Consider the following 17,407-nt stretch of genomic DNA (forward strand, 5'->3'; position numbering starts at 1 on the left):
CTGGAGACGTAGCCATTCTCTCGCCCGTTGGAAGCGAGAGAGACAGCAGCAGGGCCGGGGTGGGAAGCTTGCACTCTTGCTGCCCATGCACTGCCTACTGTGGGAACAAACCGAAGGGTTCACTCCCCAGCAAACACTACCCACACATGTGCACCTACACAGGAAAGAGGGGAAAAGCCCCCCAGACACTCGTGTTACATCAGTGCCGGCGGCAGCGTTTGGGGCCACAGGTCCATGACTCCCTCACGAGCTCAGGAAGAATTCAGAGCCACGCCCAAGGCTCTTGTCAGGCCCTTTTCTCAGGACACAGTTTACAGACTCACAAAACGAAAGCTGTCGCCCTAGAGCACATGTGCTGCCCCCGCCCAGGGGTCCTTCCTTCTGCAGCTCTCCCACTGGGCACCTCCCCTTCCTCTAAAAGCCCCGCTGAGCCACGTGACAGGCAGGCCTTAGCCTTCTCCTGGCCGTGCCTCCCTGTCACAGGCTCTTTAATGGAGGCATGGTGGAGAAAACAAAGGGCTACTTCTTCTGCCAGACACTGGCTCCCATTTCCCGTAGCGCTCATGCCTCCTTTTGCACTACAGGGAATCTTAAAAACAAAAAAACCCCAAGTCAGCTAAGCTGCGAGTCCACACCCTTCCCCTCTCCCCACCCCACAGCTGGGATCTCCCCTGGGTGACATCTCAGCAGCAACTTAGTCTGACCTATCGCCCCCTCCCGCCGCCAACACACACATGATTTTGGCTTTGGGCTGAGAGGGGAGAGACACAAAATCTGATTAGAAACAGACTGAAAAACCCAGGACAGTTTCCCAGAAGTCAGCAGCCACTCTAGGAAGAAACTCCCACTCCCACAGGCACCGCCTGCGACTGCCATGGCAGCACATGGAAATCTTTTATTGCGAGGCAACGGAACACACTCAAGCAGCTGAGTGATCCGACTGACTGAGAGGTCGCAGGTGCTTTATAGCTACCCTGGCTGTGAGCAGGAGAAGGGGACCCCCAGCATTTTCACATGGGCTCCCCTCTGGCTCTAGATTAAGAGATGGCAGACACCTCTTCACTGAGGGGAGGGGAGCTCTCCGTTAACCATGGCTGGGGCCTGTCCCGATCTCCTCCTCCTCCCCTGAGGCAGAAAGGAGAAGAGCGCTATCCCACCTCCTATCACATGCTGAGCTGGGATTGGGCTTCACAGCTTTTCACGTCACTCGGGGGTTTTAATTTAGGGGGAGTGTTTTGTTTTTTTTAATATCGGTTTCCAAATCACCTTTCAAGTGAGCTGTAAAACCTGGTGGAAGTGGCTGGATTGGAAGCCTAGGAGACTAATGCGCTCGGTTTACCAGAAGAACAGGTACAGCAAAAGCAGGGACAACACAAGCTTATCCTGTGCCTACTGCTCCACCTGTGACCTGGCCTGGAAAGGCGTGACCTAAGGAGAAGGGCTAGACCCCATCCCCATCCCCTGAGCTGGCCAGTCCTATAGGTGGTGATGGTGTTAAGAGCAGTGTCAAAAACCTGGTTGCAGGGGTCCTTTCATACCATGCCACGGACCTGGCTGTTTGAGATGGAACTGATCTCTCTTCATTTTCAGTTGGTCTCTGCTTTTCACCTGGGTCTACGTCTACCTACCCCACCTGTCCATTTACAAAGCACCTGCCCCAAGAGCATCGAAGCACTGGCTCCATGCTCGGTGCATGCAGCGTTGCGATAGGAAGGGGGAGGATTCTGGAGCCGCGAAGGGGTACAGGGCTTACATCATATTGCTGTGGGAAGTTGCGGATGGAAGGCAGCGGTCGGACGGACACCCACTTCCTCTTTGCTTTGGACATCACCAGCAGGACGCGACGCTCCTTTGTCCAGCTAGGAAACGGGGAGAGGGGGAATTAAAACAAAAAGGCAGGAGGGGAAGCAAAGGGGGTTTAAAATATCCCATCACCACACCAGAACCGTCACTCAGCCTGCCCCTCGCACTGGCTGGTAGCCATGGGCTACAGGTAACTACAGCAGACACACTAGAAGAACAGACTGTAGCTCTACAGGGTGAGTCAAAAGGGAGCCTTTCCTCCTGCTTCCCCCCGCTCCCCCCACCTCTTGTGAGTGCTGAACACCTCCCACATTCCATCCCCAGGGGTGGCTGAACCGGTCCTGGTCTATACAGTCTGTAAAAAAAACCAAAAAAAACCCCCACACTTCGGGGACCCTTCAGGGCGAGAGCTGCTGTAGAATTGCAGGTCCTTACACACAGACACGGCACTGTGAACAAGATCCTACAGTTAGGCAGATCACTCTTCCACAATGTCCTACAAAAGGATCTGAAGAGGGTACTGTGGCAAAAAAAAATCCAGGCCAATGCAGCACAGACAGAGAAATGACATCCCAGGAAGGGAAGGTGACCGTCCCTCTCTATGTGGCACTGAGACCTCTCCTAGATCACCACATTCACAGAACAAGGCAGACAAATTGGATGCCTTTCAGAGAAATGCAACAAAAATGATCAAAGGGCTCATTTAAAAAGGATGTAAAGTACATACCATGGCTAAAATTACAACCAATAGCGATAGGATTGCCATCTACAAACAGCTGATGTCTGGAAACAAGTTTGGAGAAGAACTGTTTTGGGTGCTCCAGCTGAGTATAGCTAGGAGAGATGGGATGAATTGAACAAAGGGAAAATGGAGGCTCCCTCTACCCTAGCTTGTAAGCTCCTAGAGAGGGGACTGTGTCTTTTTTCTCTCTGCAAAGTGCCATGCCCAAAGAGGGCCCTGCATACAAATGATAAATAATAGAACCTGACTGCAGAAAAAAACCAGTTACCTACCTTTTCATAACTGTTGTTCTTCGAGATGTGTTGCTCATGTCCATTCCATTCTAGGTGTGTGCGCACCCACATGCACAGTCGTCAGATATTTTTGCCTTAGCGGTATCTGTAGGGCTGGCTGTGGCACCCTCTTGAGTGCCGCACTCATGCGCTGGTATATTAGGTGCCGCCGGCCCTATGCCCTCTGAGTTCCTTCTTGCCGACTACTCCGACAGAGGGGTAGGAGGGCGGGTAATGGAATGGAAATGAGCAAACATCTCGAAGAACAACAGTTACAAAAAGGTAGGCATCCGTTTTTCCTTCTTCGAGTGCTTGCTCGTGTCGATTCCATTCTAGGTGACTCACAAGCAGTATCAATGGAGCTGGGCTCAGAGTTCAAGGTCTTGCAGCTTGCAGCACTGTTCTGCCAAAGCCAGTGTCATCTCAAGCCTGCTGGGTAAGCGCACACTGAGACGCGAACGTGTGGACAAGCGACTGGGTAGTGGCCCTACAGATCTCTTGGATTGGCACCTGTGCCAGGAAGGCCGCTGACACTTGCGCCCTAGCCGAGTGTGCAGTCACAACTGCTGGCGGAGGCACCTTCAGCAGTTCATAGCAGTGGTGGAAGCAGGCCATGATCCAGGACAAAATCCCCTGAGCAGACACTGGGCGACCTTTCATTCTGTCTGCCACCGCAACGAACAACTGTGCTGACTTACGGAACAGCTTCGTTCTATCTACGTAGAAGGCCAGCGCCCTCCTGATGTCCAGGATGTGTAGCCTGGGCTCCTTATCTAACGTATGAGGCTTTGGAAAGAAGATGGGTAAATATGTGTCCTGGCCAGTATGAAACTAGGAAACTACCTTAGGCCGAAACGCCAGGTGCGGTCGTAACTGGACCGTATCCTTGTAGAAGACCGTATAGGACAGCTCTGAAGTAAAGGCCCTGATCTCGGGCACCCTGTGGGCTGACATTATCACAACCAGGAATGAAACCTTCCAGGAGAGAGCAGGAAGCCAGAAGTCCAAAGGGAGGCCCCGGCCACCTCAACAGCATGAGATTCAGGTCCCAGGGAGGGATGGGATCCTGGATGTGCGGGTAGACACACTCCAGACCTTTCAAAACCATGCTATCATGTCACGAGCGAAGATCGACCTGCCTTGGAATGGAGGATGGAAAGCCAAGATAGCAGCCAGGTGGATCTTGATCGATGACAGAGACAAACCTTGGAGTTTGAGGTGCAGCAGATAATCCAGGATCTCCTGCAGTGGGGCCTCCTCGGCTCAGATACGCCGTTCAGAAGCCCAGCACATGAACCTTTTCCATTTGGCCAGGTAAGTCGCTTTGGTGAAGGGTTTCCTGCTACTCAGAAAGACCTGCCCGTTTGTCCGCGCTTAGCCATGCGGTAGCCAAGCCGTCAAGTGCAGTGCCACCAGATTCGGGCACAAAAGGCTGCCGTGGTTCTGGGACAGCAGATCCAGCCAGAGGGACAGCTGCAGCAGGGTGGCTACTGAAAGGCTCAACAACGTGCTGAACCAGTGCTGGCGAGGCCACGCAGGGGCTATTAGGATCATTCTTGCACTGTCTTGCTTGATCTTCACAGGGACCCTGTGAACCAACGGCACTGTCAGGAAAGCATACAGCAGCGCCCCCGACCATGGAATGAGAAAGGCGTCTGATAAGGAGCCCCTGTGCATCCCCCGGATCGAACAGAACATGTGGCATTTTCTGTTCTGGAAGATTATGCTGACCACCTCCAGATGGAGTGACCACTCATGGCGAGACGAGAAAGTCCTGCTAAGGTGATCTGCTATGACGTTCCTGGTTCTGGGCATGTGCGCAGCTACCAGATGAATGGCATGCCACACACAAAAATCCCAAAGGTGGAGAGTTTCTTGACAAGGGCCGAAGACCTGGCACCGCCGTGCCTGTTGATGTAATACATCACGGCAGTATTGTCCGTCAGGATCTGCACCACCCTGCCCTTCAGGTGGGGCAAGAAAGTTGCAGAGTATAGCCCTGAGATATTATGTCCAGCACCCAGCAGTCTGAGGTGACCCGCGACTGAACGGTAGGGATGGAGATGGTTGAGGAAAGAACAAGGTGGATCCAGGGAATTGACTGGGGCATTGCTCTCGAGCGCACCTACAAAATGAGTGTTTCTGGCCCTGGGAAGCTTTGCCAGGCTGGGCTGCGCGGGTGAGCAGGCGGCGACGACTAAAGCTTGTGTCTCTATCCCTTCTCCTTGCACACCCCTGATGTGGCTGCCAAGGCCTTGGTGATGGGGGCAGCTGGAACTGCTTCCTTGCAGACTGCAGCATATGCATGCCCAGCGAGCGAAGGGTGGCCCAAGTGTCCTTTAACATGTACAGCCTCGCAGCAGTCTGCTTCGAAGAGAGACTGTTCTCATCAAATGGGAGGTCCTGGATCGAGGTCTGCAGACCGCCGGCCTGTTCCGAGAGATGAAGCCAGGAGCTGCGCCTCATGACCACCGCGACCACCCTAGCTGCTGAGTCCGCCACCAGGGTGCCTCCTTCACCAGGGTGCCAAATTCCTGGGCCAAACCCTAGGGAGAAATTCCTTGAACTTATGGAGGAAGTCCCACAAGTTAAAACTGTACCTGCCAGAGAGGGCCTGTTGGTTCGCCACCTGGAATTGCAGGCTGGATGTTGAATACATTTTTCTCCCACAAAGGTCCAGTCTTTTGGCCTTTTTATTTTTGGGAGTTGAACTGGTGTGTCCCTGCTTGTCCTTTTCGTTGGCCACAGAGACAACCAGCAAGCCCGGAGGTGGATGGGTATGAAGGTACTTGAACCCTTTGACCAGGACGAAGTACTTCTTTTTGGCCCTTCTGGAGTGGGAGGGATGGACGATGGGATTTGCCAGAGGGCCTTGGCAATTTTCAGGACCCCGTGCCAAGATAGAGGCTGAGAGGATATTGAATAAGGTGTTCACCTGCTCGGCCATCTCCTCCACTTCTAGGCCCAAGTTCTCGGTTACCCGTTGAAGCAGGGCTTGGTGTTCTTTTAAAACTGTCTGGCGGGCTGGCCCTTGAGGGTCCCGCAACAGCCTCGTCCAGGGATGAGGACGACAACTGTACCGCTCGGGGGAGGCTGCAGGGCATCATCCCCCCGTTGGGGAGGGTTTTTTTGGGGGATGGACACTGTCTCCTCTACCCCAACCTCCAAGCGGGTCTCATGCACCGAACCCAGTGCCGCCAGCTGTTGCTCCGAGGTGGCGGCAGATGAGCAGTGCAAAAGGGTCATCATCATTACTGGCATGCCCCACGCACTCCAATAAGGCCACTGCACTGGCCATGCTGCCAAGGCAGCGCCGTAGATGTCAATGCAGCCTCAAGTGCCCAAACGCGCTGGTGGGGTCTTGACGAGGGGCTGAACTGACCTTCTGTGCCGGAGGAATCCCCTTCCAGTGACGACAGCGGGGCCGTCGCTGCCTGTGTCTGCCTGCTGACCGTCGCCACTGGAGACCAGTGTCTGGAGTGGGGGGGGAGGGTATCGGCGCCGGTATCGAGGGGACCGGAATCGCGATGGGGAGTACTCCCATGGGGCAGGCAACCAAGATGTGTGCCGAGAGGATGACTGGCGGGAGTGTGAACGGTGACGGTAGAATGGAGACCGGCTCCTCCCCCAGGCGATCCGCGTTGAGATGGTGGGGACCGTGATCGTGGTGCCGATGACCGCGGGCAAGCCCCAGAGGTTCTGGGTTGCGATGCCAGAGATCTGCAGCGCGGAGATGGAGAGCACTGCCTTGTCTCGGGGCATTGGTGGAGCTCCACTGCCCCCTGAGGGGTCTTAGTGGCTGGCTTGCCCTTGTAGGGAGCCTTTGCCGCTTCCTGTGGCACGGGAGGGCACATCCACATGGCTCCAGAGTGGCCCAAACTGGGTCCTTGCCAGATGCCCCATGGCCCTTCTTGCCCGGTGCCGGGGAGCCGTGCTGCTTCTTTTTCTTTCTGGGCACCGGCGACGGGGAGCGGTGCCAGGGGTGCACTGAGGCCGAGGTACTAGGTGAGTCTTGGCGGGATGGCTCGGAAGCGGATGAAGGGCAGCCTCCAGGAGGAGAGCCCGCGAACAAATATCCCACTCTGAGTCCTGGGTCAAAGTTTTTTATAAATAGGACTCTTGTCCTTCACATGTGATTCCAAGCACTTGAGGCAGCTGCTGTGGGGGGTCACTTACAGGCATAGGCCTGTTACAGTCCATGCAGGGCTTAAACCCTGGAAACTGGGGCATGCCCCGCTTGGGGCGAAGTCCCCGCTGGGACTCTAACTTCTAACTACACTTAACAGCTACTTAACACCAACTACTATGAACAACTATTTAAAGGCCCTAAGGCTCGAAGTCAGAAGAAACGTAACTGCGAGCCCTTGCTATGCAAGGAAAGGCGCTCCAACTAACCACCCCGGGCAGTAAAAGGTAACAGAGAGGGCGTAGGGCTGGTGGCACCTGATATACCGACGTATGAGCGTGGCAGTCAAGGGGGTGCCACAGCCGATCTTATGGATACTGCTAAGACAAACATATCTGACGACCAGGCACGTGGGTGTGTACGCACCTAGAATGGAATCAACATGAACAAGCACTCAAAGAAGAATGCTTGCTAATGGTGATGTCTATAAAACTGGAAGAGTCTCCCCAAGGGAATAGTCTGCCAAGATGGAAGCCCTCACAGATATTTCAAAGTAGCCTGTACAAAGCACTGGAGAATGAATATATGGCAGGGAGAAATCCTGCACTCAGGCTAGGGGGAGACAGAAGAGAGGACAAGAGCACTTACCAGTGGCGGGCTTTGGCACTACAGTACTTGAGGTCCTTGTCTGGCTCCACCACCTGCCCGTTCCTCCAGCATTGGCCACACACAAATTTCATCTGGAGGTCAAAGCTGCTTGATGTCGGAGCCCGGGGGGCAGCCTGTGAAGGATCACATGAAGAAACAGGATTCAGGCAAATTGACCTCAACACCTTGCTCCAGTCAGTACTGTGTACAGGCACAGGGTCATGCACGCGTTTGCCCTGGGATAGACGCCTTTCCCCATAGGCACTTGTACACTACAGCAAAGTGCATAGCATAAAAGCCAAGACAGAGGCAGATTGAGCTCTCATTTGGCAGTACAAGCCATTGGTCCATCAAGATACCAGATTAGATCAAACCACTGGTCCGTTTAGTCTGGTTTCCTACCTCTTGCCATATGATATAGGGCCATTGATCCCTCCTGTCTGTAGCCTCTCTCTAACAGTGGCCAAATCCAGGTCTTCAGAGGAAGACACAACCACCTCACAATGCACATGAACAGGCCACACACACCACTAGCACTGACCGAGGGTTCAATCCGGGCCACTGATGCAGCTGCAGACAAGGGATGGGGATTCATTCGCAGGGAGGGTAGGGGGGCATCTGCACTGAACCTCCTGGGGATGTTGTCTATCTGGAGAAAGCAGTTTAAAGTCACAGTTTGGGCCCCTTAGGAGCTCCGATAGCAGAGGAGGCCCCCCCGGGCTGCACTGAATCAACATGTCTCCTGGCCACACTACATCCAGCCATTGCCACCCACTTTTGGGTCACAGCTGGATGATGTAGGCCCCACCTTGTGCCTCTAAACTCCATTGTGGGCAGACTTTCCACCCCTGAGGTTCCTGTGCCCTGAGTTGCAGCACCGGACTCAACCCACCAGCCTATTAACCAACATGTGACCCGAAGCCTGAGAATTCACAGCCCTTACATCACGATCCCTAGCTGAAAGAGTCACAAAATGTCCGTAGTCCTTTCATATGCTCTCGAGGGACGAAGGACGGTCATATGATTAAGATACATACAACGTTCAGGGACCCGAGAGGATTAGCTGAAAAATTCCTAACAGCGTCCGGCTGCTATTCCGAGAACTTCAGGCAGGAACTAACCAAACATGTTTTCTGACGTGAGTAGTGCAAAGACCTTGCATATTTACTGTGAGAATAAGGGTCCAGACACCCCAAGGGGAGAACAGCGACAAAGAGTCCTGTGGCACCTTATAGACTAACAGAAGTATTGGAGCATAAGCTTTTGTGGGCTTATGCGCCAATACTTCTGTTAGTCTATAAGGTGCCACAGGACTCTGTTGCTTTTTACAGATCCAGACTAACACAGCTACCCCTCTGATACAAAGGGAGAACAGAAGGTTTAAACCCACAAAATGAGCAGTTAAACCAACTGATTTATAGCATAATACAGTACGCAAAATATATCGAGTAAGGTCTTTCACGAAAGCTTGTCTGAACTTGCTGGTCAATATGAGATGTATACAGAAGGTGGTTATGAATCTATGTGTATAGAAAACTGCATTCAGAATCTGTACTACGACTCCAACTACATCTCTCAGTAGGGCAGTGAGCAGTCATGCAGGGAGGGGGGCACCACCCAAGCCAGGTGTTTTTACATGAAACCGGATTTTTTTTTTCAACCCAGGAAAAGGCAACGATGGACCATTAGTGTTAGTGGGAAGGCATAGAGACAGCCGGGCTATCAAGCCAAGAAGGAATTTCTCCACTCTGGCTAAGCAAGAGTCATCATGGACAGAGAGAAAAATAAAAGGGAAACCTTTTAAAAACAGGCTTGAGACTGAGGGCTTGTCTACACTTAAAAGGCTCCAGTGGCACAGCTCCGCCGCTGTAGTGTAGACAACACCCACACAGACGGGAGGGGTTCTCCCGTTGGGTTAGGTACCCACCTCCCCGAGAGGCAGTAGCTAGGCTGACAGAAGAATTATTTCGCCAACCGAGGGCTGTCTACACAGCAACTTAGGTCAGCTTAATTATGCTGCTCAGGGGCGTAGATGTTCCACACCCCTCAGCGATGCAGTTAAACCAACCTAATTTTCCAGTGTAGACCAGGTCTGAGGTTTTTTATCCAGAACTTGAGGGACAGTCTCTAGAGGTAGGAGGCTGCCCATGAATGCTGGATCCCTCCTATAGCTAGACGGTATGTGGAGAAACTGTTTTAGGGCAATAGGTAACTTGTATTTGAAAAGGGATTTTATCTAATACAGAAGTGTAAAGTCAGAGGCTGCGTCTACGTTTATGTACTATGTAACTTGTACAGGTTTTCACACCTTTACGATTTCAGCTTTGAACCTGTGGTTTTTCTATTAAACAAAACTTTTGGTTTTTTTTACCCTAAGCAGGTCTCTAGCATGCAAACTGGGTGGAGCATAGGGGCCAAAGTGAACTGATAACTGGGAGCCGGTTTCATGCCTTTAGGGGTGAGGAACCAGATGGGAATAGTCTGAGCATCTAGTATTTAAGAACTCGGGGAGGATGGATTTGGGACTGGAAGGTCAGGTGGTGTCTCTCTGCAAGGAGCACCTAGGCTGGTGAAAGCCAGGGTGAGACCTTGTGCTTGTGGGCAGGCTGCTAGTGTCAGGGGATTAAACCATAGCTGCACAGCACAGGGACACAAGGTTACAGGGCAGGCAGTGACAGAACCCCTAACCGGGCGGGTGATCCCCAGAACGTCACACTGACCACGTGCAGGAAATCCGGCATGCATGCTCGCTCAGAGGGGACTGGGCGTAAAGAGTCAAAGCAGCTGCTGCTATACACAGCTATATTTGTAAGGACATGCTACACGCCTGGCAGACTGGTAATAAAACAAATCGCCGTGACATGGAAATTAGGGTCTCGGGAGGTTGCTACACATTAAGTCAGTCAAAGGGCCTTCAGGTTACAACGGCGCCCATTGTTATGAAGCCAACACAGAACACTACAACAAAGTTAGCTACTAAACTGTAGCAACCAAATGAATCAAGACTTTGGCATGGCCGTTCTTAGCTTCACGTTCTAAATAAGGCACCAGACACATTATAAAGGAGGTAAAAAAATTCTCCTTCCCACATTTTCCCTCAGTGCCTAGCTACCAACTCTGATGCTCACCTCAGATGTTGTTCAGCAGCTGGCCACTGTGATGTGGCACAGTAACTTCTGGAGTCACAGAGACCTCTGGGAGTCCGGGTAGGTCTACTGCAGAGTCCCCAAACCACCTCCTTTCCCACCCATGTCCAGCAGCGGTTTGCCTCTGCACTGCAGCAGACTCTGATCAGAAACTCCTCTGACCAGCTCTGGGTGAATGGCCTGAGATCCACACGTCCTCTGGGACTGAGCTGAGTTCTTGCACTAGCCTGAAGAGCAGGCCTTTGGCACGCGGCACCTCCTGTGTGAGCCTCCTTGTCTGCACAGCATTTCGAGTCAGCCCAGCATTGCGGCCTTACACTGTTCTTCTCCAGCCAGAGGCATCTAGCTCGTTTTGGGGCTCAATTAGCTGCTGTGACAGTTTAGGTTGCTCCTAACCGTATAGGCCAGTGGTTCCCAAACTTGTTCCGCCGCTTGTGCAGGGAAAGCCCCTGGCGGGCCGGGCCAATTTGTTTACCTACCGCATCCATAGGTTCGGCCGATCGCAGCTCCCGGTGGCCGCAGTTTGCTGCTCCAGGCCAATGGGAGCTGCTGGAAGCGGCGGCCAGTACGTCCCTTGGCCTGTGCCGCTTCCAGCAGCCCCCATTGGCCTGGAGCAGTGAACTGCGGCCACCGGGAGCCGTGATCGGCCGAATCTGCGGACGCGGTAGGTAAACAAACTGGCCCGGCCCGCCAGGGGCTTTCCCTGCACAAGCGGCAGAACAAGTTTGGGAACCACTGGTATAGGAGATGCTTTGTTCCTGCTGTCTGAAGGACACCCTGAGAAGCTGACCTTGGAGCTGTTTAAGTTAAGGGTGGGAGAAGGGGCTGGTTTGCACAGTGCTCCTGGGAAGTTGTCTTTGCCATGCAGCCGAGTTGTGAAGCTGGGTGGATGTTATGTCAGATTAGCCTGCTCAGGCTGGAGAAAAATAAAGGCAAAAACAAGCCTCTCTCTGCCGAGTGGGCTAGCCCTGCCCTGCAGTCTGCAGCAGCGAGTTGCTGACTCTCCTAAGCCTATTGTCTGAACACTCACTGGTGCCAGAGCTGTGGTGTGCTGCCAGGCACACATGTGGCTTTAATTGACTGCAGGAGTCTCTCTCTCTCTCTCTTTTTAAAGACAAACGATGCCATGCACTGGCGTCAGGCTGGGGGCCGACCAGCGCCATCCTCGTGACAAGGGACGGCATGATAAGCAAGCACCTTCCAGCCACACTGACAATGCATCCCACGTGTCCCAAGACAAACGCGGGGACACGGGCCCTGCAGCTCTGTTATGTTGCAGAGCACCACAAAACTCAGCGCCTGGCTGTCATGCAGCTTTATGAGAATGTTAGCAAAGGAGCCTGGAAACTGTCAGCTCGGTCTTCAATCCCCACAGGCACGGATGTCCTCCTGATCCTGGCACTGCACATGTCGCTGCTACAGGCCTTTAGCAATAAGGGGAACACGCATATTTCAGGTGTTATTTCCTAATCCCCAACCTTTGTCTTTATTGTTTGTACATTGTCCATTTTAGGACCTGATCCCTCTGCTAGGCCGAGGCACCTCAATTCACAGTGATTCTGATGGGAGTGGAGGACGCTCAGTGTCTCACAGGACTGGATCCTAGACTGTTCAGCTCTGCAGGGAGGGAACTGGCTCCTGTGGTCTCTACACTGCCAATAAAGTATTGTTGCTCTGCCTCTACATCCTGGTTGAGCCACTCAACTCCTCAATATGTGGCAGACGGAAGCAAAGACCCCCTTGTGGTGGGAGGGTTTAACAAGGCCTCCCCCGGCCCCCTCGGTGGGGTTTGCACGCCAAGGCCTTGCTTGGAGGCGAAAAGAGACTCTGCTCCTACTTTTCTCACCTTGTCAGCTGCACCCAGCAATTAAAGGAGAGAGAACTCTGTGTTCTAATGCAAGAGCAGCTTTAATCTGACCCCAGGGCGGGGCCGGGCTCAGACGGTTAATCACCAGCTGGGCTCTGCTCCACAATGCAAGCCACCAACATCAAGAAAGCAAGCAAGTGGTTAGGGCTGTGGCTGCCTGACATCACCTAAACCCTACAGCTCAGAAGGAGGCAAATGTGGCCTCTGCTTAAACACTCCTCTCCAGGGTCAGCGCTGCCTTGAAAGCCTGGTGAGGGGAGGGGGGGGGAGGAGGAGTACAACCAGGGGGTCAGGCAATGCCTTCCATCTGCTCTGCTCCCCAGCTTCCCCTGGGTTGGTTGCCTGGCATGACCAGCTTCACCAGCACCTGAGCTTGCATGTCCCCTGGAGTTGTTTTTAAATGGGCTCCTCCACCCTAACAGGTGTGTTTGAACCCGGCACCAGTATGACAGTTGCTGCTCCCCGCGGGATCTGGCTTGCATGAGCAGGATGTCCTCCTTCCCTGCAGAGGCGATGCGGGGGTGGGGGGGAACGCAGGGTCACATGCCCCCCCAGATTTCTCAAGCCACCTCTTGCCGGGATGCCTATCAGCGAGGAGGCAGCAGCGCTCACCATGTGTCCGTGCAGCGTGGGGAGGGAGGAAGCAGCAGGGCGGCTATGGCTGGCTGCGGGCTGAGCTCCCCCACCCACTACATGGGGCTGCTTCTCCTTCTCTGCTGCTAGAGTCCCAGCGCTTCCTGCTGCCTGCTTTGCACGCTGCCTGCTGAGGTGAGTCACGGGGGCATCTTCAAAATCGGGAAGAGGAGCTGCGACTTGGTGCCCAGCACCAGGCAGCTCAGGTGGAGCCCCATCCAGCCCGAGAGCCCCGGGGTGAGTGAGGGGAGCAGGCTGGGGGGGCAAGGGGGGGGCCTGACCCTGCTGCTGCAATGCACCCCCAGCAGCAGCTTGCAGCTGCTGGGAGTGCATTGAAACAGCAGCAGCCTCCAATGTCTCTATTAAGGAGAAGGCGATTTGGGGGTGTCATATCCCCACTCCAACCAAAAGTGGCTGATAATTCTGCAGCTTCTTGTTAACTGAGACAAGCCAGCCCCAAGCACCGTCCCACCCTGGCGCCACCCATCCCGGACTGCGCATCCCAGCTGTGTTCAAGCTCTGCAAGGGGCAGGCCAGCCACAGGGCAGAGAGCAGGAGGAGGAGGAGGAAGTTGCTGGTGTATGTTGTCTACATACAGATCAAGTTTTAGGGGATGGAGGCAGAGGCAACATGAAAAGGGCGGTCACATGCCCCCACAGAACCTTTCAGTTGTGCGACACCCCGCCCCCCCCACTATCTACACTCATGTGTCACCTCTGATCTCCCCCCCCCCCCCCCCCCCCCATCATAACAGGCACCATCCTCTTTGCTCCACCCCAGGCACACAGCAGGGGGGAAGGCAGCCCTCACTGTGACTGAGAATGCAGGAAGTGATGCCTCACGCTAGAGAAGAAGCGAGCTCCTGCGCGGTCCCATCTCCTCCATGGCCGTGCAGAGCGCCATTCGCGCTGGAGTGTGGCAACAGCAGGGCTTCACTCTTCCCTACAGAGCACCTCAGGTCCAGCCCGGGCCGCTGTCAGGCGCTTGCTCCCACCCTGCTTGCTATGGCGCACGGGAGGCAAAGGGGGCCCCGGCAGCGCCATATTTTCTCTCTGATTGGTGGAGAGCGGCAGTGGGAGGGGAAGGCACCGAACTGGCTAGAACAGGTGCGAGTAACAGCTCCAAAACCACAAACCAGTCCCAGGGTCCCCGTGGCTTCTTACCGTGCTGCTGGTGGCTTTGCTGGCGTGCTCCATCAGCTGCCAGTACTTTTTAGACTCCTGGACAATATCTTCATGGGTCATCCCTGAAAACGACAAAGCAGAGACATGACTGAGCATCCCCACACTAGTCTGCTGACCCAGGCACCGAGGAGGGAGGGAGGGTGGTGTGGCTCCTTTCCCATCACCAGCCCAAGACTCCACTTCTAGTAATGCTGCAGTTCATGCCTGCATCACATGGATCTTTAGTTTACAGGCTAAAAAGGTGCTGGAGTCACATCCCTGGAGACTCCGGCCTTTTACTTATCACCAGAACAGGTTCACCACAGGCCAAGGAAGTTCACATTTCCTCCACACTCACTCTCTCTCTCACCCATGTGAATCAACACCCCAGAAGAGAGAGAAGAATTCAGTCTCCATGACTCAGTCAGTCTTTGGCCTTCCTGCTGAGACAGAAATTGCCAACAAAGGAGCCAGTGGCTAAGATGTGGACACTTGTCCTACAAAATCTTGACGAAGACCCACCAAACGATTTCACGCAGAGCACTGACCAGTCAGCAGAGGTCTTGTACATTACTACCAACCTGCGGCAGGGATGGAGCTGGTGCCTTAAGATGAAAGGCTGCATACAGTAGAACGTCAGAGTTAGGGACACCTCAGGAATGGGCTTCTGATCTTCAGGAGCACTGGGGCTCAGAGCTTCAGCCATGCAGGGGGCACTGGGGCTCGGGGATTTAGCTACAAGGGGGCCGGGAAGGGGGCCAGTTTCAACCCCAGCACTCCCCCCGTAGCTAAAGCTCCAAGCTCCAGGGCCCCACAAAACCGAACCCCAGCGCCCCCCTGATCTAAAGCCCTGAGCCCTGGTGCTCCAGTGGGTCAGAAGCCCTGTCCACCCCCTGCCCAGAGTCCTGACCCCCCCCACCATGCGGCTGCAACCCCAACCTCATCTCCCCCCCTCCCCCCCCAAAGCCTTGAGCCCCAGGGCTAAAGCCCTGAGGCAGTAAATATTTGGGGGGAGGGGAGAGAAGATGTCTGTCTGTCTCTCCGTTGCTGCCTGATGACTTCCGGTTCCAGAGGGTGTCCGGTTGACCGGTAAGTCCAGAACTCTGGTGTTCGTATCTTTGAGGTTCTGCTGTATATCACATTCCCCTGAGTCAACCAGTCTCTGATCGATCTTGAAAGTCTAAGCTAATTCCTGGCTCCAAGATTCAGTCTGTCTGTTTATGGAAAGTCCCTAATCAAAACTGGGTGACTTAACAAATCCACTCAAAACAAAAAACCAAAACCCAAATAGCAGGCCGTACATTTTACTGGATACCAACTATGGCTCCTCCCACTAACAAGACATTCACATATTTAGTTGAAGATAAATGTCTACAGTTTTTGAACCAGTATAGCTATATTGGTTAGGGGTATGATTGTTTACCAGTATAGCTCCTAGTGTGGACAGTTATATCGGTATAAAGATACCTTATACCAGCATAGCTTTTCCTGTACAGGAAGAGGCATAAGCATATTTATACCAGTAAAACTGTGTCCAGTATACAACTTGTGCGTGTAGACAAGTCACAAGGGCTGAGCTACACACAAACTGTCACTAAATAACTAAATCAGGTGTAATTCAAACCTCGTCGTACTTTGCTGCAAGTCTGTGTGTAGACACTCTTGTTTCAAAATAAATGTCCTATTTCAATTTTGCTAAAGTTGGTAAGAAAAAGACTCTTACAGAAACATTGCCTTGGTCACAACTTATCTCAGGAGTTAACTCCTTGATGGGTTCAAGGATCTGAACCAGAGCCTTTGCCAACACTACCAGCGTGGAGACAACCAACCAGCATTGAGATTCTCAGAGCACCGAACAGTGAGAACTTGTTAATTTTCTAGCAGGCGTACAAGCATGTAGTCAGTGGAGCACTATGTGGTGAGACATCTTTAACTAGCTGGGTTACTGCCAAGCCTAATTATCTCGTTGCCGTGCAGTTTAGAGATGGCGTATGAAGGATGTTTAAGATGTCTGACCAATTTCCAGCTCATTGAAACCAAAAACACCAGAAGGTTGCTTTAATAAGGCCCCACTGATACAGAAAGGCAGCAAAGCTGTATATATTACAGTCACTGAAAGCTGTTATTATGTTAGCTTTGCTATTACAGAGTACCACGTGAATGCTCTTTTGGCTCCGAGAGTCTGTGTAGTCCAAAGGGTCGGAAGCCAGGAAACTCTATACTTATGACCTGCTGTGTGGCCCTGGACAAGTCAGAACCGGAAGTCAGAATATTCCGTGCCTCAGTTTCCCCATCTATGAAATAATACCATCTGGCAGCTTTCCAAGCATGTTGGGGCATTCATTTTGTTAAAGTCTGTACAGTGTGTTGAGGAAAGCCAAAGCACTAGGTAAGCATTTTTATTATTCAAGCACACCCAGAAATGCCTCTGCAGCAGCAGCTGCCCTGTGTTTGGTACTCAAACCAGTGTTTTGCTGGTTATCTCCTTGTTGATAGAATGTGGGGTTAGCCCCCAGGAAAGACTGCATAATGTCATTCTGGGTTCACTTCTCCCAGCCCTCATGCATTCTGCAATTCCAGAATGTAGGATAAAACCAACCTCTTACCAGAAGATCCTGCTCAAATATCTTTTTAGTTTTAAAATCACATTTCTTGACCTTGTGGTTGTGTAAAAAAAAAAACAACCTTCCAAGTACAAACAGTGAGTGCTGTCCTCTTGTGTATGCAGGCAGCCTGAAACAATGGCTCTGAGCCCTGATCTACACTACGAGTTTAGGTCGCATTTAGCAGCGTTAGATCAATTTAACCCGGCACCCGTCCACACGACGAAGCCACTTTTGTCAACTTAAAGGGGTCTTAAAATAGATTTCTGTACTCCTTCCCGACGAGGGGATTAGCACTGAAATCGACATCGCCGGGTCGAATTTGGGGGTAGTGTGGACGCAATTCGACGGTATTGGCCTCCGGGAGCTATCCCAGAGTGCTCCATTGTGACCGCTCTGGACAG

General features: G+C 52.9%; 1 protein-coding gene across 3 annotated transcripts in view; it reads right to left on the bottom strand.

Annotated features, from left to right (window-relative positions):
• ZC3H7B (zinc finger CCCH-type containing 7B) overlaps positions 1-17,407 on the bottom strand; it is a 61,283-nt gene that overhangs the window by 5,055 nt on the left and 38,821 nt on the right. For all 3 annotated transcript variants that reach the window (XM_065409810.1, XM_065409803.1, XM_065409818.1), the window contains 3 exons: positions 14,401-14,483; positions 7,592-7,725; positions 1,754-1,859 (listed from right to left, as the gene is read on the bottom strand). In XM_065409810.1, coding sequence (XP_065265882.1) covers positions 1,754-1,859; positions 7,592-7,725; positions 14,401-14,483 — 323 coding nt within the window. The remainder of the gene's footprint in view (positions 1-1,753; positions 1,860-7,591; positions 7,726-14,400; positions 14,484-17,407) is intronic.

This window comes from Emys orbicularis, chromosome 1 (genome assembly GCF_028017835.1).
Source record: "Emys orbicularis isolate rEmyOrb1 chromosome 1, rEmyOrb1.hap1, whole genome shotgun sequence".
Classification (NCBI taxonomy): domain Eukaryota; kingdom Metazoa; phylum Chordata; order Testudines; family Emydidae; genus Emys; species Emys orbicularis.